The 26,422-nt window shown below is 45.4% G+C and overlaps 2 protein-coding genes across 5 annotated transcripts in view; both read right to left on the bottom strand.

Annotated features, from left to right (window-relative positions):
- Window positions 1-168: 168 nt before the first annotated feature.
- Window positions 169-17,100, bottom strand: LOC112972881 (vitamin K-dependent protein C-like). 2 transcript variants are annotated; one of them, XM_026080037.1, is made up of 13 exons: window positions 16,019-17,100; window positions 15,612-15,717; window positions 13,715-13,820; window positions 12,985-13,144; window positions 12,554-12,637; window positions 11,057-11,217; window positions 10,044-10,068; window positions 9,385-9,495; window positions 8,590-8,730; window positions 8,105-8,214; window positions 7,035-7,152; window positions 1,627-2,244; window positions 169-247 (listed from the first exon to the last, which is right to left on the bottom strand). In XM_026080037.1, exons 5-12 carry the CDS (start codon window positions 12,618-12,620, stop codon window positions 1,673-1,675), a joined length of 1,305 nt encoding a protein of 434 aa, XP_025935822.1. In that variant the 5' UTR covers window positions 12,621-12,637; window positions 12,985-13,144; window positions 13,715-13,820; window positions 15,612-15,717; window positions 16,019-17,100; the 3' UTR covers window positions 169-247; window positions 1,627-1,672. The 2 variants fall into 2 exon arrangements, with proteins under 2 accessions (XP_025935822.1, XP_025935823.1); XM_026080038.1 differs by lacking the exons at window positions 12,985-13,144; window positions 13,715-13,820; window positions 15,612-15,717; window positions 16,019-17,100 and having other exon boundaries at window positions 11,057-11,519.
- Window positions 17,101-17,157: 57 nt separating this feature from the next.
- Window positions 17,158-26,422, bottom strand: part of DGKD (diacylglycerol kinase delta) — a 76,315-nt gene continuing 67,050 nt past the window's right edge. For all 3 annotated transcript variants that reach the window (XM_026080015.1, XM_026080013.1, XM_026080014.1), the window contains 7 exons: window positions 26,001-26,152; window positions 25,111-25,222; window positions 24,852-24,944; window positions 24,355-24,474; window positions 23,896-24,013; window positions 22,508-22,638; window positions 17,158-21,377 (listed from right to left, as the gene is read on the bottom strand). In XM_026080015.1, coding sequence (XP_025935800.1) covers window positions 21,288-21,377; window positions 22,508-22,638; window positions 23,896-24,013; window positions 24,355-24,474; window positions 24,852-24,944; window positions 25,111-25,222; window positions 26,001-26,152 — 816 coding nt within the window. In that variant the 3' untranslated portion in view covers window positions 17,158-21,287. The remainder of the gene's footprint in view (window positions 21,378-22,507; window positions 22,639-23,895; window positions 24,014-24,354; window positions 24,475-24,851; window positions 24,945-25,110; window positions 25,223-26,000; window positions 26,153-26,422) is intronic.

Below are 26,422 nucleotides of genomic sequence, written 5' to 3' on the forward strand. Positions count from 1 at the left end.
CAAGCTGCTCTGTGTACACCTCTGTTGAAATATGCAAAGTCGTGAGCGTGTAGGAGGATTCACAGCCGGAGGGCAAATACTGCCCTGCAGTAATCGCAGCTATTCACAGACATTACGATTTCTGCCTCTAGTCAGACGCGTTTTGCTGGCTTTGAATACAATACCGCTTTCCTTCTAACTCAATGTCTAGCAACTTCAGTCTTCTCAGAAGCTTATATTCCTGGCTGAGGCCTCGGCTAGAAGGCTGCTGTTCAAAGAAGCATAATTCTTTAACATTCATTCATTTTTAAATCTAGTACCAAAGAAAAAGGCAGGGGGGAGAGATGGAGAGAGAGACAGATGCAGAGGGCTGAACGTACTCTTCACTTCCAGCTCGCCTCCAACGTGAAGCCCTTGGCCTGTGACTGCTGCTACTTTTGTGCATGAATCAACTTCAGCGCTTGCTTAACAAGCATGTAAGCAGCTTGTCAGTCAACAAGCCTAAGTCCACAGATTTAAGTGATATTAAGCCTCTTTGCTTGAGAGCATATTAAATTTCTTACAAATTCTGATACAAATTTTTTGCAAACTGATTTTTTTTTTTTAAATCTCACATCACAATTGCTGATGTCCGTCACTGATCCAAAATGGGGTCCAAATTCTGACTGAGATGTTAGGAACATGTATCACCACACCAGAGCTGGCTTCACCTTTTCTCTACAAGATTAATTAATTTTAGCAGGTTTAAGTGCTAAGGTTAAAACAAGCCTAAATTGTGATTGTATTAAACTTCATTTTGACTATTACTGCTTCCTGTAGCCTTATTGGTGCTATATCTCTTTATTTTATTTACTGATACACTCAAGTACATATAGATATAGATGCAAACACATAAAAAAAAAAGTTATCAGTAAATACTAGGTATGCTAATATTGCCTGCAACTGATTGCATTCACTAGCATAAGTGTTGTATTCTAACAATTTGCTTATCTTACTAATTAGAAGAGATTTACAGACATTAAGATAAAAGGAGCATGCAAAAGCTTGGAATTAATTGTTTTCAGTAACACTAGAACTCCTATTGACTTTTAAGGAAGTCTGTGCAGGGAGAAAATCAGGCACTGAGTTTGCAAGGAAGTGAAAACATGGAGAAGTTCTGCTGACCTGTTGAATTAACTTAATCTGCGAGCACTGGAGTGTGAATGAGTGGAGGCAATGATGATGCTATTAAAATTTCATTGCGTTGAAAGAAAAGCTGTGCACACGCAGAGCAAACCAAATTAGTTATTGTGGATAACATGACAGAGTAAAGCTGGAGTGACAGAACTGTATTACTAAGCTGATTTTTGAAACACTTTCTTAAATTGGTCTTTGTCTTTCATTCTGTCCTCTCCTGCCCCTCCCTCACCTCTCCAACCAGTTCAGTCATTTCACACTCCAAAGGCATATCCTCTGGACCACGGACTACCTGACTGCTTACAGCATCTAAGCGTAACAGGCTACTGTTTCTTGGCTGGAAGGCCTAAGTAGGACCATGCTACAAATAAACAACGTAAGCTAGAGAAAGTACCAAGGAAAACAGTACACGAGGTTAACATATACGCAATATTTAATACTGGAGATTTGACAGTACATTACACTGCATACCGTCACTCGCACACAGCCACAGTATTCCAGACTCGCAGYGAACGAATCAGCCGTTAACAGAAGCAGACATCTCAACTATATGGCGTTGGATCCAGTCAAGGTACTGGCTAACTTTGGTGTAGACTCCAAATTTCTCCGTTTTTCCACAGCCTTCGCCCCAGCTCACCAGTCCTACCAGAAACCAAGTATCCTTAAATTTAGTGATCATGGGGCCTCCACTGTCCCCCCTGCAGGAATCCTTCTTGTCTCCTAAGCTCCCAGCACACAGCATGTTATCAGAGATAGCAAATTTCATAGCTTGGGCACACTCGTTCCGGGCAACCATGGGGATTTCAATGTAACTGAGGACAGTAGAGTAATTCTTCTTGGCAACATCACTTGTGCTGCCCCAGCCAGTTATCACCATTTGCTTCCCATTTGTTGTCAGCTCACGTTCTGCCAGGTACCTGGTGGGAAGACAGATAGGGAGCACGTATTTGCTATACATCACAGGCTCAGCCAAGTGCAGCATCGCTATGTCATTATCAGAGGTCTCCTTGGTATAATTTTCATGGCTCACAAGTTTATCAACCCAAATGGTTTGCTCCTCTGCCTCAGTACGGAAACGGTGATATTTACCTGGAAGAGCAAACAAGAAGATGAGAGATGTCCCTGAACCTTCTGATCTGTCAAATCAAAGGGAGTCTTCCTTCACCTTCAACACCAAAGTCTTCGGATTACACTGGGGCTTTAGGAGTCTACGTTCTGCTTTTAATACCCTTGCAATATAGGCATTTGTTCATTTTGTTTCTAGGTTAACAGTGTTCTATTTAATTGCAGGACAAATCTTTACGCTTTTCATATTTGTCTGTATCATGATTAAATGTGGTACTAAATRAATTAGTACCCTAGAGTTAGGGTCATCTGCTGAGAAACTGAAATACTTCTGCATTGCCATGTTACGTCCATATTACAGTACCCTGCATGCAACTAGAGAGATCTTCTTGAGGAGGAAAATAATCTTCTTGGAATCAGCATTAAAAGCTGGGAGATCAAGAGTACCTCAAAGCAAGAAATTTACAGTAGTACATGAGCTTTTTGTGATATATCCAGTGTCTGAATGACTGAACTTCAGAATCTAAAAGATAAATGTGATGGATTAGTAAAGACTGTTCCTTTTTCAGATCTTAGATTTGTATTTTAAAGAGTTTCTGACCACTTAAGACTTCTCCTCCATTATTTGTGCTACACAATCACGGCCACTTCATGGGCCAAGCAGTTATGCAAAAGTTAATAGGAAACTAAGTTGAAAAGGGCCATAAAGGCAAGAACAAGTCATTTGTATGTGATACACTGGAAAAGAAAAGACAGAAAAGGATCTGTCTAATATGATCTTGAGACTGAGCCACAAAAAATAATTATTAGTGTATGCTGGGCTGTCACATTTCTGAACTGTGCTATCAGTTAATTTAAGATCATATCAATGCCGTATGTACTTGATAACAGTATTTCTCCTTTTTGAGGCTTGTCTATTATGCACATTCAAGCTGCAGGCAGGCATATATCCAAGCACAAGAAACAGAAGGATATCCAGGCTTGATGCCCCCCCCCGCCCCCGCCCACGCTGTGCGCATGTGACAGAAACGCACTTTCTTTCGCAGTCCCTCTATGGGTGATGTGGAGGTTGCTCTTTATCAGCGGCTTTTCAAATTCGTGATTCACAATACTATCCTTTACGTTTTTTCCCCCCTTGCTGTTAACCTTTTCCTTCTTTCAGTATTGAATCCTTTCAGATACAAACTCTAAGATCAAGGAGAAGCTGCTCTGACTTTGCGTGACCAAGGTCGGTCCTCTGAAGTCCCTTGCTTTAGTGTAAATTCCACTTTGCTTGAACCTGTCAAAGGGCTATTCCAGCTGTGGCTTTCTGTAAAAGAGTCAGTGTCTCCAAGCGTAGCAGCTTTATGACCAGCATTCATAACATGCACCAAGAATAATTCCAGAAATAGATTCTCGAAAAACCTCTTAAGTCCAGTCTTGGATCTTGGATTTCCAGATCACTTATTTCTGAGTCTCTCTTCTTGCTCCTTTGCAGACAGTCAACATTATCATATACAGCCACAGGGGACAGCACACTTCCACACCTGAAATGGATCTGCCAGGCATCTGTATTATATAGCACCAGAGCTTGAAGAGCTTGTAATTATCAAGCCATCACACAGAAATCTGTTTTTTTCCTGCTATTATGACCTCTCTTCTTTATGGTGGCAGTGTCCGTAGCGCCCTTGGAGCAGACTTCCTTACTACGCTCACCCACTTTACAGCAGCCTTGGCAAGGGGCTGACTGCCATGGATTCCCAGTGGTAAGGGGCAGGTTTTTATTCCCATCTTCACAGCTACAAAGCTCTGCTTTAGGCCTCAGAATTCACAGAAGCAACTGTGGACTCGGTCACTGTGAGAGCACCTCCTCTGGAGAAGCCAGTCGAGTTGTGTGGGATCATACCTTYGGCCAGGCTTCACAGGCTCTGGATACAAGCATGGCCCTGGACTCTCTAGATCCCGAGGGCCAACTACAAACAAGGGGGTGACAGCTCTTGCAGCAGTGCTACTAAAGCAGAGTTTCTCCCTTCTCCCCTCCAAACACCTCCACAAGAGAAGATCCTTTTGACCTCCGGTCATGAATACTTCCTTTCTCAGTTGCTAGCTACCCTAAGAGTTTCAGGGTCCTATCCACACCTGGATGTACTGAACCTAGAGACTGTGTGAAACACATCTAGTGCCTTCTACACATTAAGGAACATGATATTTTGTAGCTGGCAGAAAAATATTACTGTGAGGTTCTACATAAACAAGGAAGTTTAAGATCTGTTCTCGGAAGGGAGAGGCTGAGTATTTTGAATTGATGCAGCCATCGTTATATCCACCTCTCTGCTCTGGTTTCTTGGAGCTCTGAATATTCCTGTTAGTGCTGTAAGCTGGAGAGGTAGGAACAAGAGCTATGAGCAGGAGATTTGGGACGATGTTCTCAAACCCATCTTCCAAAACTTCAGCTACTCTAAGATGTAGCTTTTCATTTCAGACACCAACAAGCCATGTGAATCCTGCTCCAGGACAAGACTACTGCCCAAGCTCCTGACTGCAAACCCTGAYGCAAGCTTCCTCTCCAGTTTTGCTCTTATGGACAGTCAGCAGAGAGGCGCAGCAGGATGAGGCCAGCTGATGGAAGCAGGTCCAGTATGAACTCCGCAGTTTCATGATGGATGCCTTCGTTACGGTCACAGAGTTCACACCTGCCCTGGCACAGTGATGCCTCCATTCAAAACTCAGTTCCAGGTATCTCGGGGTCTTGATGGTGGATGTCTCTAGTGTTTAGAGCATGTGTGTCCTTCCCCAATGAGAACCAGCTTTTTTGGTGGCACTAAAGTGCCCAAAAGATACAAGTGAAAGGACAACCATGTGATGTTAAGCTGGGTCTTAGAAAGGTTCCCTTTTATTTGGCCCAGAGTATCATTTGGAGATTAAGAATCTTCTTTCTCTTGTTGGTGAAGTCTCAGGCTGTGACCGTCTCAGCACTGCACATGCACCCCACAGCACTGTAGAGGACCTTTCTGTGGTTTCCATGTCACCACAGCAAGATTCCTCAAGGCTTAAAGAGAGGGGTTCTCCTGTCATAAGTCACAACTCTCAGTCCATGGCCACACACTTGCTTCTTCCTGTATTAATGAAGATCTTGTGGGTAGCTTAGGAAACTGGGAGAGATTCACCTCCTTCTTGCTGATCATCCTTACACTACAAATTATTCTGTATATTCAATATAAATTATTATGTGTATTCTCCAAATTTGTGTGTAAGGTGTCTCCTGAGTTTCAGTTGAGCCAAAAAAATTAATCTTCTCAAACCAGGGTTCTCAAGTGCTGACACCATTCTTCAGCCTTTGAAAACTATTTATCCTTTTTTTTTTCATTTGGATAGCACAAGTCTTTCTTGACAGATCCCACCCCTTGTTTCTTTGCTGCAGAAAGAGATCTTTGGGCATGGCTATCCCAGCTGAAAGCTTGTCACACTGGAGAGATCTCCACCAAGACCTGCAGGGTGAGACCCAGGTGGAGTGATTTGAGTACACCCTCAGTATTTCCCCTAGGCAATATTTTCATCCTTGAGACCTGCAGGTCTGTCCCCATGAAGTTCCATTCAGAGCTACGTCAAGCACCACTGAGGATTCCAACACAGAACTCAATAGTTGCTTTTCCCAAAAAACATTCCAAGACCCTTTATCAAGTAACCTGCACAAGTTTCTGCTTCTTAGGACTCACTATAACATGAAGCTACATATGAACAATCGCTCAATAGGGAAGAAAGTTACTAGTAACTTGAAGCGTTTGGAGATGTGTAGTCGGTATGCATAGTCTAGGGGTATATCTATAAGCTACCGCATTCACTTCTACTTTGAAGTCCCTCTATAGAAAAAGTGGCTATTCTGGCACTAAGAGAACGCTTCTCCATTCATCTTGTATGTTGAACAATGGAGGATGGACATAAACATATCCATCCATATGTCTCTTAAATGTCTCTGGCCTCACATGTTTTCACATCGACAGTGTATATGGAACATACAAAAACCAATACATTTCCAAGGCCTTCCACAATTACCAAGACAACCTTTTCACGAAAGGAGAAAGAAAGCAGTTCAGCTATTATCCCTCTAATGTCACCAATAGTAGATAGCAAACATTCAACCAAAAAGAAACTCTACTTAAATTTGAATGGAACACTAATTATTTTTTTCTCTTAATTCAGGAGTAGTACTGTACTCCATATATGTTTTGTCATGCTCAAGAGCAGCAGTGCTAGTAATGGTTAGCTACATTACAGATCATCTGTCAGTGTTGCTATTCTGCGGCACCTCTCCTCCTTCTCTACCAGTTCTCTTAAGCAAAGGTGTTTGAATTTATCAAAAGGTAGGAAGAGGCACTGTGACATTGATGCATACCGAGGTTCTTTCTCCTCTTGGGCTCAAGACTTCACATACACTTTGGAAGGAGGAGAGTTTCTTTAGCATTGGGGTGACCTTAAATAATTTTACCAGCAGAAACACACAAGCAGAAGAGCTTTCCTAGAAGAGAATCTGAAGTTGAGGGCACAGATTATCTTAACTTTCCCATCTTTCTACCTTCAAGACAGGCAGCAAAGCTCAGAAGACAATAGCTCACTCCCATGGTAAGTAGACAGCTGCTCAAGTGAAATCATATGGTTTTACTAATATTTTTTGATTTGGGCTAAAGTGCATATTAAAATGCTACCTAAACAACCCACTTCTACATCCAGAAGGACTTTCATCTTTATAACCTACTGGTCTTACTCCTGAGATGACAAAGCTTAGGAATGAAAGAGTTGTATTTAAAAAAAGGGATAGATTTTTTTTTTTTCCATACCAAGTTTTACTTTGAATCCCTCTCTTGCTTCAATGCAGTGTGCTGCTGTTAGGACCCAAGATGGATGGATGAGAACGCCCCCACACAGAAATTTCCCATTGATATTTTGCAGCATAACCTGAAACAAAGAAAGAGAGGTCTCACATCACAGGAAATATGGCTCACAAAATGTACACATTCTTCTTCCTGGTTGCAAAATACACTAATGCATCAGGCACCAAAGCATATTACATTCATTGAGGTCAAAGCTCTGCAGTGGGACAAAAGCACTATGAAGAAGGTCTCTATGGAACATCTACAAAGAGGTTATGAGTTCTTCCTGAATGAGGGCTGGCTTCATCCAAATCAGCATGGGACGATGTTGGCCACTGCGAGGAAGCACTCTGATACTTCAGAAACTTTGTAACTCAGAGCTCAAATGAGGGGATTATTCTTCTGTCCACTGCATGCCAGAAGACAGTATGTTGACTCAGGCTACAATTCTCATGCGATGGTGTAAAAGGGCCTTTTATGTCAAAGAGGAACTAGGCTCTGAGTATACACACTCACTGGTTCCATGGTACGCTCTGTAAGGTCTCCTCTCTCTCTCTGACATCCCAACTTACTCTATAAAGCTATGGCATATTCTGCTGACTACACCTGCTAACTTGAATTTATGACAGATAAAGCTTATAAGAACAGATACACACAGAAAGGGGGAGAAGATTACCTTCCACTCCTACCTTAATGCTCTACGGTAGCTGCAGCACGCAGCAGGCTGCATGAGCTGCAGAGATGAAGTGGCCTCCCCAGCACAGAGTGACAGAATAGGTGAGTGTCATCACTGTCCCTTCTCTTGGCACTGTTGGCAAGGTAAAAAACTTGGCAACCGTGACAAGCCAAGAGTCCTAACAGATGAGAAACTATTCCTCTGGTACTCCAACTTTCAAGTTACTCTTGAAAAATCTAAGCCAAGGGAATCTTAGCTTTGTGCGATGCCACCACTGGTAATGTAGGAGCCTTTCTGGAGCAGCTGGGCAGGCAGAACTGTTCTGGAAATACCTATTTGTGAAAGATTCTTTTCTCCTCACCTGCCAAGGGCTGTCTCCTCTTCTTCCTGGTTTCCCCTCAATGAGCCGAATATTGAATAGTGCTTTGGCTTCAGCGTAGTCCATTTTCACTCTTCCACAAGGGAACTCCACTACAAGAGATGCAGAGAAGTTAGCTAGCAAAGACCAGATCACCTAACAAAAAGCCTCTTCCAAAAGCTTTCCCCTGTGTCTCTAAACTAGGCTGCACTATTAGCGGCTTCGTGGAAGTCCCTTGCTGCTTTGTGGAAGAGGTAGTTTCCTGATCCCCCTGTATGACTCCATGAGGTAAGCAGAGGCACAGGTTGGATTCTTAATGGCCATAAAGTGGGTATGGAGCTGGGAAACGCAGGCACAGAGTTACTCTCCATGCAGTGGGTGCTTTGAAAATTATTAGGAAGTGCAGGATAAACAATTCTGTAAAAGCCCCTTATTTCACACTTGAATAATCCTCTGTCAGATCTGGACTACAAACACCCTCTTCTTACCGACAGGCTTGCACATGGTATGGTCGCTCATCAAGTGATATCCGGATGCGCAGCTGCAGCGGCGGCCCTGGTTGGCAGGGTCATCCCTACAGAAGTGCTCACATCCTCCATTGTTGATAGAACAGTTGGTGTATTTGACCTCTGGGGAGAAAAAGAGGAACAGCAAGAGAGACGTGAGAAGTTGGAAAGCTGAAGAGTCACATGAGGGTAAAGCTGCAAAATGACATCAGGGCCTGAGACAGCAAACAGGCCAGAATAAGGCAGTGGGGAGACGGAGAACCCAGAGGTTACTGGCAGGGCAGGTACAGACTGAAGAATGCAAATATTCTTTGTCACTGAGTCTGAGTCAGACAGCAGCATGTGTCATTGACACATGATACCCATGCTCATCACCGAGTGTACTAGCCAGCTTTTCACCGAGGAAGAAATTGTCACAGTATGACAATCAAATCTTTGCAGTGGGTTGTTTTTAACCCTGTATTGTAAAAAGACCCCTCACCACCATCCATTGTACTGACAGGGCTAAAGCTATTGAAAATCCTGCTTTACAGAATTATTTCCAATATTTCTGTAAAAATTAGATGCCTCAGATCTCCAAACTTTTCCCATGGCAACACAAAACTCATTTTGCTTTAGATAAGCACAAATAATCCTTTTACCACATCATGAAGTAACACAGAAATCACATCAGAAATGAAAGCAAGTATACTGTGCAATGCCAAAATGTTGATCTCTGTACCCTGAGATCTCTATCACTAATAATGTTATTTTATAGTGGATTAAAGACAGCATTACCATAATTGCACAAAGCTCCCTCCCAGCCTTTGTTACAGATGCAGGAATATTCTCCAATATTGTCCTTGCAGATCCCATTGGAACAAGGCTGTGGGTCACACTGATCTCCATCTGAAACAGAGGCAGGAAAACCCAGAGCCTGAACCCTACAGGAGCCTCAAAGATCAAATGCCAACACCAGCAGACCTTCCCAAAATTGTGCACCACAGAGTTTCTGCTACCAAATGGTGACAACTCTGCGGAGCTGGCCCAGAGACAAGGGCACTTATTTGGGTTCTGAATCACAGCTGTGGAGTGAATGGAGCAGGCAGAAGGGAAAGGCAGAGCAGGAGGAGGCAGACAGGTCAAAGGCAGGTTTACTGGGGGACCGAAGAGCAAAGGTGGGGCTTTGCTCTGGACCCCGCCAGGCAGGATTAGAACATCAGCGATCACTTTTGACCAGTGGCTTAGCTCCAGGAGATGACTGACAATAGGCACAGAGGTACTTGAAGCTTTTCGTGAAGGCTGGGTATAGGATGGGACAGAAAGACATTCTTTGCACACCCCACACAAGAAAGGAGAATTTGAATTAGTATGTGGTACATAACAGCAGGAATGCAGAAGACTAGTTGCCCACGAGGAAACGCAGAGAGATGATTAGGAAAGTCTTTTTTACTTACCTACATATTTGCTCCAAAAATCTAGCTGTGGAGAAACAAAACTTAGATTAAGGCTAGAAGGAGACTTTTGACAAGCAAGGGATTTGAAGTGTATCATGGTCTTGGCCAAAAAAACACAGCGCTTTGGTCAATAGGATCGGTGGCATTTTTCTTGACAGTGTTGTGACAGGCACCGAAAGCCAACAAAACTGGCCAGTGCTCAGGTTCACATGTCACAGCCACCTCCTGCCTGGCACGGATCCCTCCTGCCCTGCTTGCAGACTCACCAGCACCACCACTCCCCTGTATCCTCTCACAGCCTCCCTGTTTCCTTGTCACTTTACCAGGTAAATCACCTGCACTGTCGAGTGCGCAGCTACATCTGTGTACAGTTAGGCAAAACATGGGGCTTGTGAAGGCAGTGAAAGAATCTGGGGTCTGAGGGACAGCAAGGATGGGTTAGTCCTGTGTGGTGAGCCTACTGTATGTAAGGCAATAGTAAGGCACTAAGAAAAAGCCCAAGCCAACATGCCAATCAGAGGTGAAAAGGTGCAGGGAACAGTGATGCTGAGGATAAATGTAGTGTCCAGTTGAAAAGGTGAGGTTTGGAGAAGGGGAGAAGAGCTAGTGATGAGCAGAAACATTTGTCAGGCACAGGTGGGAGACTGCGGAGATGCACCGAAAGGCTGCCAGAGCTGGGGAACGGACAAGAGAGGGCAAAGGACTGTGAAAAACTCAGGTGTAGCAAGAATAGCCAAGCAGGGATTAGGATTACCTGGCTGGGACCTAAATCTCATGATTGGGTCAGGCAGGGCGTCCATGAGCAACCAAGTGCTATGGCTCAAAGAACAGGTGGTAACTTGACAATCGCTGTAACACAATGACTTTCAAAAACATGCCTATACCTTAAGAGTCAGAAGTGATGCGTGTTCAGCGCTGATAGCAAGCTCTCCTATGCCCCGGAGTGCAATACTTTAAGAAAACAAATAATTGATTGGTTAAGTGTCATGTTAATCCTTACAGAAACAACTTACTGTTGCTTCTCTGGTTTCAAATATCTCACTGGCCTCCTCGAAGTCACACTGTTCTTCATTGCACTCACGTTCCACAGAGCCTGGCTTGAGCTCTTCCAAAAAAGAGTTTGCCCGCTTCTGGATTCTCAGGACTTGGTTTGCATCTTTGTTGCTGTAAAATACTGGAAGCAAAAACATGAGAGCACAAGCAGGGAACCCTTGGAAGTGCTGTGCACAGGCTGATGCTCAGTGTGATGCTTTTGGACCTGTTCTCCGAGCGAGCACAGTATCACCTTGAGCAACCTGCTCCCTGTTTTTCAGCAATGCCAAGCTCCGAGGGGAGCACTGCTGAAATGAGGTGAGAGATGTTTCAGAGCCTCCTCAATCATGCACAGCCAGACACAATCAGTCAATGCACTAAAAACACTGGGTGGAAAGCCTGGCCTGCTCCAGAGGTGCCCCAGAGAAGTCACGGTTGATACAGCTGGAATAAAAGAACATGGAAAGTAAGCAGTGACTGGTTTTACAATGGCATCTTGAATTGTTGCTAACAAAATTCCTTGGGCTCTACACGATTGCTAGCAACAGTACAGTACCTCTGCCAAAGGCTGGGGTCTCTACCTCATGTCCACGTGCATTTCTCCCTAAACTGGTACTACAGAACTTTCAATATGTGCTCCTGTCCTACGCCCAGCACGCCATCCTGGAACTGGCAAGTAGTGCTAAAGGTATCACTGGCTCGTGGCACCTGTCCGTGTGGCGGGTCTGCTCCAGCGATGGGTCCAAGTTTTACTTCTGCCAAGGGGCTGTCAGTGCGCTCTGCAGAGCGCCCCGTGTCCCCCGGGCCTGCTGACTGCCAGGCACACCACCCAGACCGGCTGACTGCCCCTTGCAAAAAGCCATGAAGATTCGTGCGTTGCAGGGTCTGGCATCAAGAGCAGGGTTTACGGTTAGAGAGAGGGAAGGACCCAACAGCCAAGGCAGGTGAACTGCGAAGGCAGGCTGCCCGGACTCTGTTTCCGGCTGTGTTCTCAGGAAGGCTCACAACTGCACAGAAGCATGTTTCTCTGCACGTGACGGTTCATACAGCAATTCGTTTCAGCTCTAAGGCTTGCCTGCTTTTTTGACTGGAACATTTGTACTAGGCAGAGGCTAAGATAGAGAGCTGGCTGAAAACTGTTAGTGATCCTCCCTGAAGAACACTATTACCACTGGAATAGGCCCTCTCCAGCACACCGAGAGAGCTTGCTCTAAAAAACAGGGGCTGTCCGTGCTCTGTTGCAGGAGCAAGCCTGAGCCGCTGCTCCGCAATGCTCTTGCTCAGATAGCTCGCAGTGCTTGAAAAGGCAAGGTCCAGGCAGCCATCACGGCTCACCACCCTGCCTGTGAACCTCTGCTAGTGAAGAATTCAAACTCTTAACGGGAATGATCCAGCCATTCCCGGCCACTGACAGCAAAACGAATGCACTGGTGCTAATTGGAAGAGGGTGAAGGATATCTCTAAAATGAACAACTTACTTGAGGCACCATACATTTGTGAAGAGCAGGCTGCCAGCAGCACCCCTACGGTGACGAGCTTCCACATACTGCAGCAGGAATCACCTGAGGAAGAAAAGGCAGGCATGGAAGTGAGCACCCTGCTGGAGACAGTTTCTATTGACACAGGTCAGCTAGTTCCCTAACTTATTTCTTCCACAGAGCAGCTCCCTGGCCAAATGCTGGTGCGCCTTGACTTTCTCCTTGCTTTCAGCTCCAAAGCAGCTGCTCATTAGAGGCCCTCCAGCCTGGTCTGCCAGTTCCCTTTACCCCATCAGCAGCTCTGCCAGAACATTTCTTGTCTGCCCCAACATCCTCCCCTTGTCCCCAGACATCTTTGACAAGCTTTATGCTTCATTAGATAAATTTGCACTTTGAAATCCTGAAGGATACAATACTTTTGAAGCACTTACTGCTTTATTCAGTGCGAGTCAGCGTGATCTATTCTTCCACCATGAGCTCTGCTGGAAGTTAGTTAATCCATAACTTCAGATATTTACTCTCTGGGGTGACATGAAGTGCTTTCCTTTTAGTCATTAAGCAAACAGTGTGCAGGGGGAGCCTGACAATTACCTGCATGCAGGAGAAAAGTGAAACAGTGGAGGCATCTGCTCTGCCTTTTTCAAATCTGTTTTTTCACTTTTGATTCCCTAACAAATAGTAATGGTTACACTTAGCTTGTAAGTGTAACCACATCGGTGCTGGGGTCTCTGAGATCCCACCACCTTTGCACAGCACTCAGTCACCCCAAACRGGCACAGCTTGCTATTTTTAATAGTCCTCCCACTTTATTTTCTCCTTAAAGTTTCCACCACAAAACAGCCAAGGCAACTAAGCCTCCCTCCGTACACATGAGCAGATGGTGGGGTGCCCTGGCACCCCCATTAGCATCTGGGGCGACGAGGCAGGGCAAGGAGTCTGTACCAGTGCGCGGCAGCTTTTGGTGCTCTGGATTAGCTCATGTTAACACAAGATCTTCTATTTGAATTTGGAATAATAAAACTTTTAGAGGGAAAAAACGCAACGTTTCAGAATTTTTCACATCTCAGAAATGGCACAAACCAGTGTATTCCCCTTCTCTGAAGGCAGCTCTTACAGCAGCACGTCTGTGAGCTGTACAGCGCCCGATTCCGTGCAAGTTACCTGTGCAACGGTGCGTCCGTCGGGGTTCCTCATCGGGAACAGCACTGCCCCGGTGTCAGGAAAAGCTGGGCCTCCCTGGGATCTCAGCTCCCATCCAGCGGCACTGCTGAGGAGAGCTCTGATTGTGTAAAACAACTTTTTTTCCCCTCCTTACAAGCTTGGCCATGGACTTTCTCAAAAACAAGCTCTCTTTACACACAAAGTTTATATTTCAAAGTTCACCCATTCTGGATTGTGTTAAAGAGCAGCGGCATCCAAAATAAAATTACGGTTGGGGAATGCACATGTGTGTACAGCGAAGCTCTACTGATGTACTCTTTCCCCTCAGTTCAGCCACTCAATAGCAAGCTTTCAGCTAGGATTAATGAATAGCAGATTTTTGCTCAAAATAAAGAAAAGTTTATGAAATGGGTTTGAAGACAGCAATCGCAAACTAGGAAATCTAAAAAGAAACAAGTGTGTTACCATTTCTTCCATCTATTAAACATACAATATTTGTAGCTGGCTTGGTTGTCTAGAAATAGTGCTATGCTACCACCTGTCTTTGAACACGCTTTTGTTCCCGAGACTTGGTGTAGGTTGGAAATTCAGGACAAGCACATCAATGGCCAACCTGAAATGTTTAAAACCCAGTGGGTCAGCCTCCTAGGAACCCGTGGCGTTTTTTGAAAACTATACTAATATTCAGGAAGAACGAATTGAGTTCTTCATCAGCCCTTGCATTTTGGGGGCCTTTGAATTCCTGCTTTCTCTTGCTATCACAGTGCAGAAATACGCAGTGCAGAAATACGCAGTGCAGAAATTTAAAAGCAAACATTTGTTTTCTCACATAAATGCATGACTCCAGGAGCAAGGGATTCAAGAAAAGATACTCCAGGATACTTGAAGATCTGTGCAAAGATCTACCAAATCTTGAAGCCAGGGAACAGTATGAATCTAAATCATTACAGTGTTGGGCTCACTACTTTCTAAGCTCACCTTCATTAAAAGAATAATGATTTTTCTGAGGGTGGAAGAGGAAGGTAAAGAGGAGCAAACCAAGAAAGTTCACGAGACTGCCAAGACAGAGGAGGCTCCAAACCATTTTAATTAACACCGTAGAGAGCTGTGATGCACACGGTATTATGAACAGGCATTGATAATCAAAGGAAAGCATCTCCATAAAGTAAAAAAAGGATCATGGAACTTTCAAATTTCACAGCTTAAAGATATCCCTCCTTACAACCTGACCTGCAAARAGCATACCAGACTGGAGTTTATTTTTCTCACTTCCCCTGCATATAAAAAAAGCTGAAAGTTTTGTCTTCCTCCTGTTCCTACCGKAAGCTTTCTGCAAACAGCTCAAAAGTGCCCTCAGCCTTCAGCTTCTTAGCCAGCAGTGCTGAATCTTTCCTCTCAAACACTTCCAAATTTAAATTGTAATTTAAAATGTAATTTTCCAGAAATTACATTAAAAACTTCAACTCCTCCCATCAGGCGGCACAGGCCTCTCACCAACTTGTTTATAATGGACCGGAGAGCTGAAGCCRCCCCCTTCCCTGCTCCCCGAGGAAAGCCACAGGCAACCACTGAGGGGGATTTTACCCGAAGCCAGCAAAACTGCTGCATCTTTTAGGTCACGTGCAAATTCATCCACTTGTTCTTTTCTTGTGAAGACAGTTAAGACTCACTAGCTTAAAGGGCATTTGGGAAGCCAGCCAAAAGCTTGAACTCTTCAGACCAGAGAACGGCAATGTATTTCTGAGCTACGATTAACACAGCCTCACTTTGCAGGGCCTCAGGACCTCCTCGTCCTGCCCACAGGGGATCTGCACCTGCCCGGCCGCCCGAGGCCCCGCTGGCGGCTGCACGGCTACGCGTCCCGGCCGGGCACACAGCTACCGCGCAGGGAACTTACCTTCCGACTCTGATGCTGCTCAAGGCTCCTCCTCAACCTGCTCATTTCCAGGGCTGCCGTCCCATGGGAGCGGCTCTCCTCCACTGCTCGACTCGGATGTTTTATGCTATATTAAAAAGACCCCCCCCCAACAACATAGAAGATGAAAAGCAGCAGAAGAGCTGAGCATTACGAGACTTTAAAAAACAAGACAAAAAAGCCCCCTCTGCTACTTGAAGACCTTTGCAGCACACCTCCCTTCCAACCTCTCCACCCCGCGAGACCCATCGGATCAGCCAGAGCAAGGGGAAGGCAGCCCTGCGCAGCAGCTCTGACATCCCAGCAACGAGACACTGAGTGGGGCAGAGAGCTTCTTGCTACTGGCTTCTGCCACCTAAATGAAGAAAGACCAAAATTAATTTAATTACCTGTACCAGAGGAGTAAACAGATCTTCTTTCGGCTGTGTCTTTCTTTGCTAGTTTTCGGTAGTGCTAATTATTGACATTCAGGTCCAGTGTGTGTGTGTGAGCACAGGCAATTTTTCTTTTCTCCTTGTTATTAAGACTAAGCAACTAACGTCTTAATGAGGATTTCTACCACTTCTGTCTTGCAACAGTCTATAACTTTACTACCGTTTCTTATGTTCCTGTCAAATACTTTACTGCCCCTGCACAAAGACACAGTCAATTCGTCAGTTCGGCTATCAAGTACAAAGGTCTTTTTCACAAGAAAAATATTCACAACGACCATGCTCTAAGTTTAAGAGTAATCTGCTGGAAGTTTCTTGTTAACATCTTACAAGCCCATTGATCTGCACGAGTGGAAGGGAAAGCTGAGCACAGTCTGATCCACAGCCTGCTCAGCCAAACATCTCCAAACCTTTTAGTTTCAAGTTTGCAGGTGTCATTTTACAGCAGCCGATTTCTATCTCATGGGAAAGTTCATTTCTTCCATGTTTTTGTAAACACGCTTTCATTTCTTCCGGTCACCGTATACATTATCTTCAACAAACTGCAAGCACAGAGGCCCACGCAGTCAAACAGCAGTGGAGAAACAACAGTTCCTCTCACTTCAGAGCATGGCACCACTGAAACCGGAGGATGCTGTCACACCACACGGCCTGACAAGAGGTCTACGGGCACGGGGGAATTGCCCGTAAGGAGAAAGCAGAACCAACAAACACCCTGCTAAATTTCTGAGGGGCGTCTTCCCATCTACCTGTGGTCTGCAGCCAGCAGAAATATCACCAGAATGAGCAGCAGTGAAACCATCGCTGTCAAAGCAGCTCTTCTTTTGTTCCCTGCAGAGATATAGCTAATAAAAAATTAACTATACGATGTTTGCTACCCCGAGCTAATTAAACCAATGTGAAGTACTACAAAATTAATCTATGCTCATATTTACCGTTTCACTTCCTCAATAAAGCCCTTTCTAAGCCACAGCTCTGAACTTCTGATGCAACCCGGCTAAAGCCGTTTTATCACAGCGCAGGTTTTCGTTGCCTGGTTCCCACCAGCCGGGCACTGTAGCCTGCTCCCAACGAAATCAGTACCAGGGAATCTTTACTGGAAGCTCAGAAACATGTTTACTTTATATACAAGAAAAACGTATTTACAGCAATCAACAGTAAACTATGTACAAAAAATACAAGAGACATTTCCATGGTAATCACTGTATAAATTAACATAATAAATAGGAGGGAAGCAGGTCCCATTTTTAAGGCACAAAACCTTCTTCCCAAGACTGTACAGGGATTCAAATGCTTCCCTATGCTTTTGACAGGATCACAGGAATGGCGGGGACACCCCTGAGGAACAACGGTTGGCGGACGATGATACAGACATGCAGTTGCTGCTGACAGCTGTAGAAAAACATCATTTTTCATCCTTTCCTCTTTTTTTTCTTTTTACAGTACACACATCTTAAGATACAAAATACTTAGTGTAAACAGTCTTTTTAAATCACATAGATAGTATGCACATCTTTAAATAATACTAAACCAAGGAACAAAGCTTTCCGTACGAGTTGGGTGCAGAAGCAGTCCCGGGAGGGACGCTGGAGGCCTCAGCAGGGCTGGGGGCCCCGCGGCGCCYGGCTCCTCCGCGGCCCGGCGCAACGACGCGCCCCGATCGGCACAGCTCCCCTCCGCTGCCGAGGCCGCGGCCGAGCCCCGCGCGCCCAAAGATCTCACAAGCAGAGCCGGAAAAGCCGCATTAGCGCCGACGGCCCTCCCGAAGGGAGCCCCGAGCACAACGCCGCCCGGCAGCCGCTTCGCGGGCCAAGCTCCCTCTCGTCTCCATCGCGGGCCACCCCACCGAACCGGGCCAGCCTAACACGGGGTGAGCTACTCCCCGCAGTCTGCCGCTAAAGGCGAGTTTCCAGGGTAGGGCCAGAGGGGAGGAAAACAYACTGGAAACTCTTCCTAGCAGAGGAAACCGCCCCGTTCCTTACAACGCGCTGCCAAGGGTGATCAGACAGAAGGTGGCCCAAGGCTTTCCYGTGAGCAGCGGTTTTTAAAAGATGAAGCACGTACACAAGGTGCGCAGTTCTAGCCTCTCTCGAGCTGGTGTTTTACCCGAGACTGCAGGAGAGTCTCCGTTTTTTGGCAAAGCAGCAGCAGGTTTTTCACTGTCCAACTGTTCTTCTTGAGTTTCTCTCCCACAAAGAGCTGTCAGATACCAGAAGAGCGACTCAGAATAACGCAGCCAGAAGCTTAACCCGGCTCCCTACTTTGCAGATAGCTCTCACTGACATTTGACAGAAGTAAAATCTGTGCAACAAGAAATCTGTATTTTTCCCAGTGAGACACGCAGAGCTACGACCCTTTTGTTCGATATAAACCTTAATACAGATTCAAAGGCACTCAGGTTAAATATAGATCCCACTTTCTAGCTCTTAAAAGAAGGTAGAAYTTCCTCCCCCCAGCCTTCGATAAGTGATAGATGGAAATATCTGGCCTTGAATGTTTTGATAAAACGTGCACACACACAAAAAAGGATTTGAACATACCAACAAGGCRGATTATAAAAGAAACCAAGACTGGTCTGTGCAGAAATCATCGCCTATAGCAGATGGCTAATGACCTTCAGTCCTCTTCAGATATGGCAAGGATTAAGGAACGCCTGGACGCAAGAGCTCTTTGGATTCCCCTGCCACTCGGAGCAGGAAGAGCACAGAGAAGCCGTTTCTACTGAGGCAAGAATTAAATTCCCCAGGAAGAAGCAAGGCAAGTGCATACTGTTTATGCACATTTAATCATGAGGTTCCCTGGAGAAGCTTCGCAGCAAGAACGGTGTTTCCTTCGTGGTGGAAAGGATCACGCACAGATCTCACCCCTTCTCCAGAGCGGCCCCCTGCCGCGTGCTCGCTGCCAGGCACATGTGTGTCCTACCCGCGCACGCTCCCGGGGGCAGGGAGCGGCTGCACCTCCTTGTCCCCAGTGAGGGTGGCCATGGCCTGAAGTTCTCCTTAGCGGAGGTTTCTCCTCATTCTCCTGCAGACGCTGATCAGTGTCTCAACAAACACGTGGGAAAATACTCTATGTCTACAATTCTTACTCGCCTAATACCCCAGGGATTCAATACAGTGAGGGGGGTCTGCACTAAGAAAGAAAAACAAATATGGCTATGGAAGCAATTGCTTAGGTACAGGTAAGAAGGAACAAACTCAGGGCAAAGCCGAGCATTTTTCTTGCTCACTCCTCACGGTATTTATACCAGAATATTTGCTAGACAAATCAAACACATTAGTCTTCTGCTAACTTCTTTTGAGCAAACCCTGCCAGTTGCTAGGCTAAGAAGAGACACACAGGTGAATGGCAACTAGTTAAAAACAGATAGGGAGAATCAGAATAATCCTTGGTGAAATCTTCAAGAATGCAATGGAGTTTGCCGAGGATGAAACTGGCTCCCATAACCTTCTGAAGCAGACAAGTCTTTACGCAAAATACCTTGACTGTTGTTAGACTACAGAGCTGATCTCAACTTGGTAAAATCCTTACAAATAAAAGAGAAAAAAGATGTCCTCAGGAAACTAACTTTTATGCCACTGCATACATGGCCATTTCTTTGTCTGCATTCGCAGCCAGACAAGTGCCACTGTATAATAGTCATAAAAAAAAAAAAAAAAAAATACATACAAAACTACAAAGTAATTAAACACTCCTGCTGTCTCTCCAAGCTTTAGAGCACTGAAAGCTCCTGAACTTCCTCTGCAATGATAAATACGGCAACGTAACTATGCATGCTGGTCTTTGGGCTTTAACAGTCACCCAACTCGGGTCAGGCAATACAGTGGAAATTTGAAGGCCATCTAGGAACTCTGATTCAGAGGCACTGATTTTTCCACACTCCACTGTTGGTGGCACCAAAGGCTATTTACCAACATACACCAGTTTTCAATATGATGCTCGTCCGCTCTAGCAATCCTCCCTCCCTCAGTGCTCTTGCAGGAGCCCTGACATTCCCCAGTGCTTGATTTCTCTCATGGGGTCCAACCCAGGAGGACTGAGCCACCCTGATTTTTTGGCATCCACCTTGGAGTGAAGGAGCAAGGCAGCAAGAGAGAGAGAAGCAAGAGGGAAGAGCAGCAAGAGCCAAGACAGGTGAAAAGATGCAATAATATGGATGGATTGTATCATTTGTGACAAAAGTAATTTTCTGCACTACAAGTTGAAGCACAGCAACAGCTCTGTTGTCTGTGGCCACGATGATGGCACAAAATGGACAGCAAGCCACTTCTGGCCGTTGCCAGTCATGCTGCTTCCCTCCATCAAGGCAGAGAGAGTTGTTCCATATCTCACTTTATTACTTTACACTTCTTGTATGGCCCAAACAGCTAGTTAGTGTTCCTCTCCCTTTCATGCGGTCTCCTGAAGATGAATTCAGGAGGGGGAATGTCAGAGCTGATTTCCTGTAATCTTTTGGCTCTCCAGAATTTTGTCCTTTCTTACCGTCAGGAATTTCTGAACAATTGTTTGTAATGCCTGAAAATCTAGAGGTTGTACCATTGCCACTGGCCAAAAGAGAGGAGAGCCAGGACCAGCGGAAGACGGCATGCTGGTGCAGAAGGCTGTTTTAACCACATGCATTCTTTGTTGCAAGGCATAAGTGAGTGAGAATCACTGGGTATTCATCGGCAAGAGGAGGTCTGCACTGGCTTTGAATTTCTGGTGTGAATCACATGCAATTACAGGTGCATTAAGGAGGGGATTACGGTAAGACACAAGGACGAGCTTTGTCCCGCTTAACTGCTCTAAGATACAGGTGTGACATACAGATGAGTGGAAAAGTTTTGGGTCTGAAAAGACTGCCAGATGCTCCTGAACTAAGACTGGCCAATATATCTTTTGCACTGAATAATTCTACTGTGATGAAATTATCCAGTAAAGGTAGCTGTGTTGCAATTCTCAGGAGTCCTGCACTGTCACTGGAACCAGAACTTCCCACGTACAAGGACATGGTTCTTCAAACAAGTGAGTTCTCCTCCGGGAGGCTCCGTGGGTATGCAGATAAGGTGCCTCTCGACTGGATGCAGCTGTACCCCACAGAAAAAAAAGGTAGCACCACGCTTGGTTGATAGGAGCTCTGAACAGCTAGTTTGGCTGTTCAGTAGACACAGTTGTGAGCACATCTGCTCTGTGAGGTGACTGCTGTGCAGTTAGGGGGAATGGTAGACACAGGCTGTGAAAACAGAGGCTAAACCTCGCTGGCAGGAGTATTCCGGCTCAGCTCCTTGATCCCGTGCAGTATCCTCTTCATGTGACCCACTTTGGTCACACCCAGGTCCTGCAAGAAAAGAGAAAAATCCTACCTTAGGAGAAAGGGGGAAAAATAATTTCCAGGTTGCCAAGCAGTAGTTACAAACTAGTCAGCTAGTTACAAAGAGAGGAAGAACCAACCAGAAAGATAACAAATCTGATGGCTATATATGGAACCTCAAACCATGTGTCAAAAATCTATCAGAGCATGACAGAGTAATGAACAGTCACATGAGGAGCAGGTGCAAAGCAATGGCAAGAAACAACTGCAGACCATCAGCCAGAAATGCAAATTGCTTTGACTGTTAAAGGCCAAAGCACAAGGACAGGAAGAACAAAGATCACAAGGACCTAAGCTAGTAGCCAAACACATGCAGAACACAACCTGTCACTGGTCACATCAATGAACGTGGGAACGCTTGGGTACCATGCAACAAAACACACACACTAGCTGGATGGCATGCAGAGGAATCAGCTACACAGGTTACAGTGAGACGCAGAAGAGGAAGCTGGTCTAAGTCACAAATGAAGATCCAAGGGGCATTCAGTGAATGCCACACACTAAGACAAAATATTTTTCTTTCTACTATGGGCAAGTCACCAGAACGATCATAAGTTCTTGTACATGCAAAGAACCACCATTTTTAATTTTTCTCTGCAGAGAGAGCATCTCCCGATGAGGAGATGAAAAGCTGAGCAATATGGTTACTATTTCAAAAGATTCTCTCCATCTAAGACCATGATCATTTTTTCTTGTAACAAAGAAGTGCAATGATCTTTTTGTCCGGTGACTACAACACAAGACCCAGCATGTTCTGCAAAGATGGTACGGGAGCTGAGAAGTTGAAAACTTCCATTCCATCATTCAAGTCGGAGCCTCTCAAGAGCACTAACTACAGTCTGTGTGCTGGACTGTATTACGACTACAGGAACCTGCGGCTGAGCTGACAGCCAGTCTCTGAACTAGCTGTTCTACCTCCCTGCTATTAAACATCAGGCGACATGAAATGGTGAGAAAATAAAATGAGGCCGCAATGAACCCATTCATCTTGCCAAGGCACGTGGAATGAACAGTGGCAGACCATTTCCAAGCACATTCAGCACAGAAGGTCATGCAGATGCAGCTGGCTATTTCTGATGAGCTGATCATGAAAGTACCTTGAGGTCCCTCCGTTCGAGGTGCAGGAGCTCAGAGCCCCGGACGTCATGCCGGATGAAGATATCCTTATACTCACAAAGACTGAGATGCTCAAGCCAGGCCGCAACCTCCTCCGTTCCCCATAGGTGAACTGTTAGAGACGGAAAAGCAGGAGCGCATTGAGTACCCAGAATCCCAGAAGACAGAGAGCGAGAGAGATGAGGACACCATCAGCACTCAGTGCCAGAGAAGGAGGGCAAGCAGAACCACAACCTCAAATCAAGGGGAGGGCAAGGACTGGTAACACAGCCTACAATCTCAGGCAAAGGAGGAAGGGCAGATTAAGATTAGAGTTATTCTCTTAAACAGAGGCTAGCTGCAGTGAATCTGGGAGTAAGTATGTTTGTTTTGATGGGCTTGAATATGCTTTGTAAAGTTTACCCCCACGTCTAACAGTAAATTCTCTGATATTCCTCTGCTTACAAAATAACACAGAGTCATAAAATACATCACTAGGAACCAAGCATGTGTTAGTTTGCTATTACGTACAAACACTTGTGCTCAGTAAGCAAAATGGCAATCTCTCCTCCTAAAGTCTAAGGGAGAGAGGAAGAGTGCCAGCTTCTTGCACAGCCTCTAAACAAGAGAAAAATAAGTTCCCAAGTTCTGGGAGGCAATAAGTGAGCACCAATGTGTCAGACAGGAGGAGACCGTACCCACAATTCCATGGCAAAGGACAGGACCCAGGAGCCCACAGAACAGTCAGTACTTCTGAATTTTAGAAGTAGAAAGGCTTCATAAATAGAATATAAACCAAAAATCAACTAACCCAATTGGAGAGAAAGTGTCTTGATATCACTGGCAATTTGTTGATTCATGGCCAGTTTTTATCTACTGACCAGTAGGATTAAAGGTCAGGGTGCACCTGTGGTGATGCTGATCCCCGGCCAATTAGACATGAAACTTGATTAAAGCCTGAGGGTGAATCAATGAGAAAAATATCAACCATATCAGAGAGAATGAGCAGTGAAAAGATTGGAGTTATGCGGACTTGGGCCCCACAGTCATTTTGATGCCTGAAACGTCAAAATCCTCAAATTCACTTCACTGAGCACCCCCTAAAATATCCCAGAAAATGTCCAGATATAAGTGGGATTCTTCAGAGGGTGCCTCCTGTTTCTGCTCAGGAATATCTGCTTAGTACTGGGGACCATGACTCAGACAAAACAGAGCAAAAAGCTACTTTGCCATGTGAAAAAGATAGACTAGACCTCTGAGAAAAGGCAGATGCAAGGGACACAGAAGAGGGACAGAACATCAGAGGAAACAGACAGACAGAAAGAGAACGGGTGATGGTGTGACCACATTGGTGTGATGAAGAGAGACCACGAATGAGCAGACTTGGTACCCGGCAATCCCATGCTACTATGAGTCTCCTTATTTTTGTTGTTCTTCTCCTTTTTAAACTTGGTTACCAGCCGAAATTTGCCACTGCGGCTGCGTTTAGAATAATCCAGCATCTGGTTCTGTAGGAACACAAAGGAAAAATCATGCCACCAATCATAAATTCACTGGAACAGTCCAAGAGCAACAAGTACTGTCTAATTCAGCTCCACGACCTTGTAAGAGAGGAAAAAAATCCTAAACTCTTTCTGATCAAGATGGGGAAGGAAACAGAGAGAGAAAGTTGATCCCATGTCAGTCAAGGGACCTTAGCAGGAAATTACTTTCTTTAGCCCCAGGGAGTCGAGTTTCCTTCTTAACGAATTTTTCTCACATCTGCTGCATACTCACAGGAAGTGAAACACTCACAGCCAACTAGTGAAAAAGGGAACAGCTAGGGAAATACAGCTTTGGCCCTCCTCACCTCCTCATCGCAGGGCTCCATGAGCTGCCACAGCCAAGGGATGTCTGCCAGCTTCCTTAGCTGGAGGTCCATGTCTGCCAGGGCTGCTTGGAGCTGCTCCTTCTGTGGAGGATCTAATTGCTGGAATTGCAGAAATGGAAACAAAGCAGAGTTAAAAGCCACATGGTGGAACACGCAGGCAGGCCCTTACCTGGAAATTCCTAGCCAACAAAGCAGCTCCTCCTTTTAAAAAGGAAGTGCACAACAGGCGCTCTGCCCAGACATTACCAAGCTAAACTCATCTTTTCTGAGCTCCAGCTCTGAGCAAACTAGCTTGACTGCCCATCATACCTGTGTAGCAACACCATCCTAACTGTCCTAATTCCTGGACCAATAACCTTTAAATTGACTTGTTATGAAGACAAAAGAAGACCAAGACCAGCAAGATGTTGCTTGCCAAGGCCACAGCAAAAGAGAGGAAGCAAGAGGCTGCTTTACCCCTACTTTGTGCTTCTTACCAGCGCCATCTTGCCTGCCAGCAGCAGCTCTGTCTCATTATGCAGGGCTTTGACATTATTCACCATCTCTACAACAAGGCTGCAGTTCAGACCCTGTGGGGAAGCAACACATGCATAAATAAAGCCTGGAAATGCAGAGGTCGGAGCAGTAAAAAGGAAGAAGTCTTAGAGAAGCAAGGCCTACTTCCGGTCAATCAGAAAGGAGAACCAAGAGCTACGGCACAAGAACAAAATGGGAGATGCCAAGTGAGTGAAGTACCTCTGTAGACTTGGATTTAGCGTAGACTTTGTCCATAGACTTGGAGCTGGCATTGACAGCATGGGCAAGCTCCTGTTCCATATCCTGATAGGATTGTGCTATTTCCCGAATGCTAAAGAGAGAATTACAGATTGCATCAGCATATGCTCAAGGTAGGAGATCTTTTCTGAGTGCACATCTCCTTTTAGTACCCATCTGAGTGACGAGAGCAGGGACATGGCATGGGAAGAGCACAGCCTTCAGCAAAGCAGGGCAATTCTGCCTGCTACAGTGAGCATGCGTAGGCAAAGCAGGGCAGACCTCACATGTACAACTCTAGGTGCATGTTCAGTTCTGCACGTGATTTGGGGTCGGTTTAAAATATGACCTGGAAACTTTAGTATGACCATTGCGATCTGAAAGGCGGCTGCACACACAGCAGTTTAATGAACACTTCCTTGATGTGAAGCTGGGCATTTCCTCTTAAAGGCCCAGACCATGAAGCAAGATGCCCAGAGGATGAGTAGATGAGTATACAGTGATTTATTTCAGAAATCTCTGCTGGGCATCAGGGTTAAAAGTCCCTAACTTGTCATCCGAGTTCCCAGTGAGGACTTTGTTTCATTCATTCATCACTGATACTCAAAGCTATTGGGTTCTTTAGAGATTAAAGGATCCGCATTTGCTCATGGAAGTATTACTTTTAGTTCAGAATGACCCACAAAAGTTTGTTTGACTTCAGTCTTCAAGCAGCTGGGATAGGGCACAGCAAAAGAATGCTGCTTCCAGTGACATGGACCAGCACTGCAGTGGGTAAGACTGAACAGAAACTTCACCAGGAACAGGGAGTAGGACAAGAACTTGAGGCACCAAAGGAGGGCTCTGTCCACAAAAAGGAAATTGAGTCCCACCTGTGGATCAGAGCACCTGCAGCCTGGCCAAACCGGTTGATCTGGGTGGACTCTTCTTCAGACATGATCTCTGGTTGCAGAGAGAAAGAGGAGGGTCGGGACAACTCACACTTCTGTTTGTCCTCCCAGGACTTCAGGGTGCTCTCAAATGCCTAAAAACATAGCAAGCAAACTCTAAGATACCTTGTAAATCTCCTAGAAAAAACAATAGCTGTAAGTGCCTGCGCCTGTAGAGCATGCAGGGCTCTGGGTAGGAACACTTCCCATTGCAGGACCTGGCTGTTCAGCTGCTTGCAACTTTGCTGGCTTCAGCCACTTGGGCTGAAGCTTTCAATGCCACATGCTTACCTTGGATTAATTTTTGGTTAAGTCTAATTTTAGTCAAAGTGGTTAGGCCACTTCTGAGTGTCAGATGAGCAAAA

The sequence above is a fragment of the Apteryx rowi genome, unplaced genomic scaffold, assembly GCF_003343035.1.
Source record: "Apteryx rowi isolate R43461 unplaced genomic scaffold, aptRow1 scaffold_51, whole genome shotgun sequence".
Classification (NCBI taxonomy): domain Eukaryota; kingdom Metazoa; phylum Chordata; class Aves; order Apterygiformes; family Apterygidae; genus Apteryx; species Apteryx rowi.

Coding starts and splice junctions, on each gene's coding strand:
- LOC112972881 (XM_026080037.1), bottom strand. CDS start 12,620: ATGTGGAAGCTCGTCACCGTAGGGGTGCTGCTGGCAGCCTGCTCTTCA. Junction 10,069..11,056: donor TTGAAACCAGAGAAGCAACA/GTAAGTTGTTTC, acceptor GTTTCTCCACAG/CTAGATTTTTGGAGCAAATA. Junction 8,731..9,384: donor GGGAGCTTTGTGCAATTATG/GTAATGCTGTCT, acceptor TTTTCTCCCCAG/AGGTCAAATACACCAACTGT.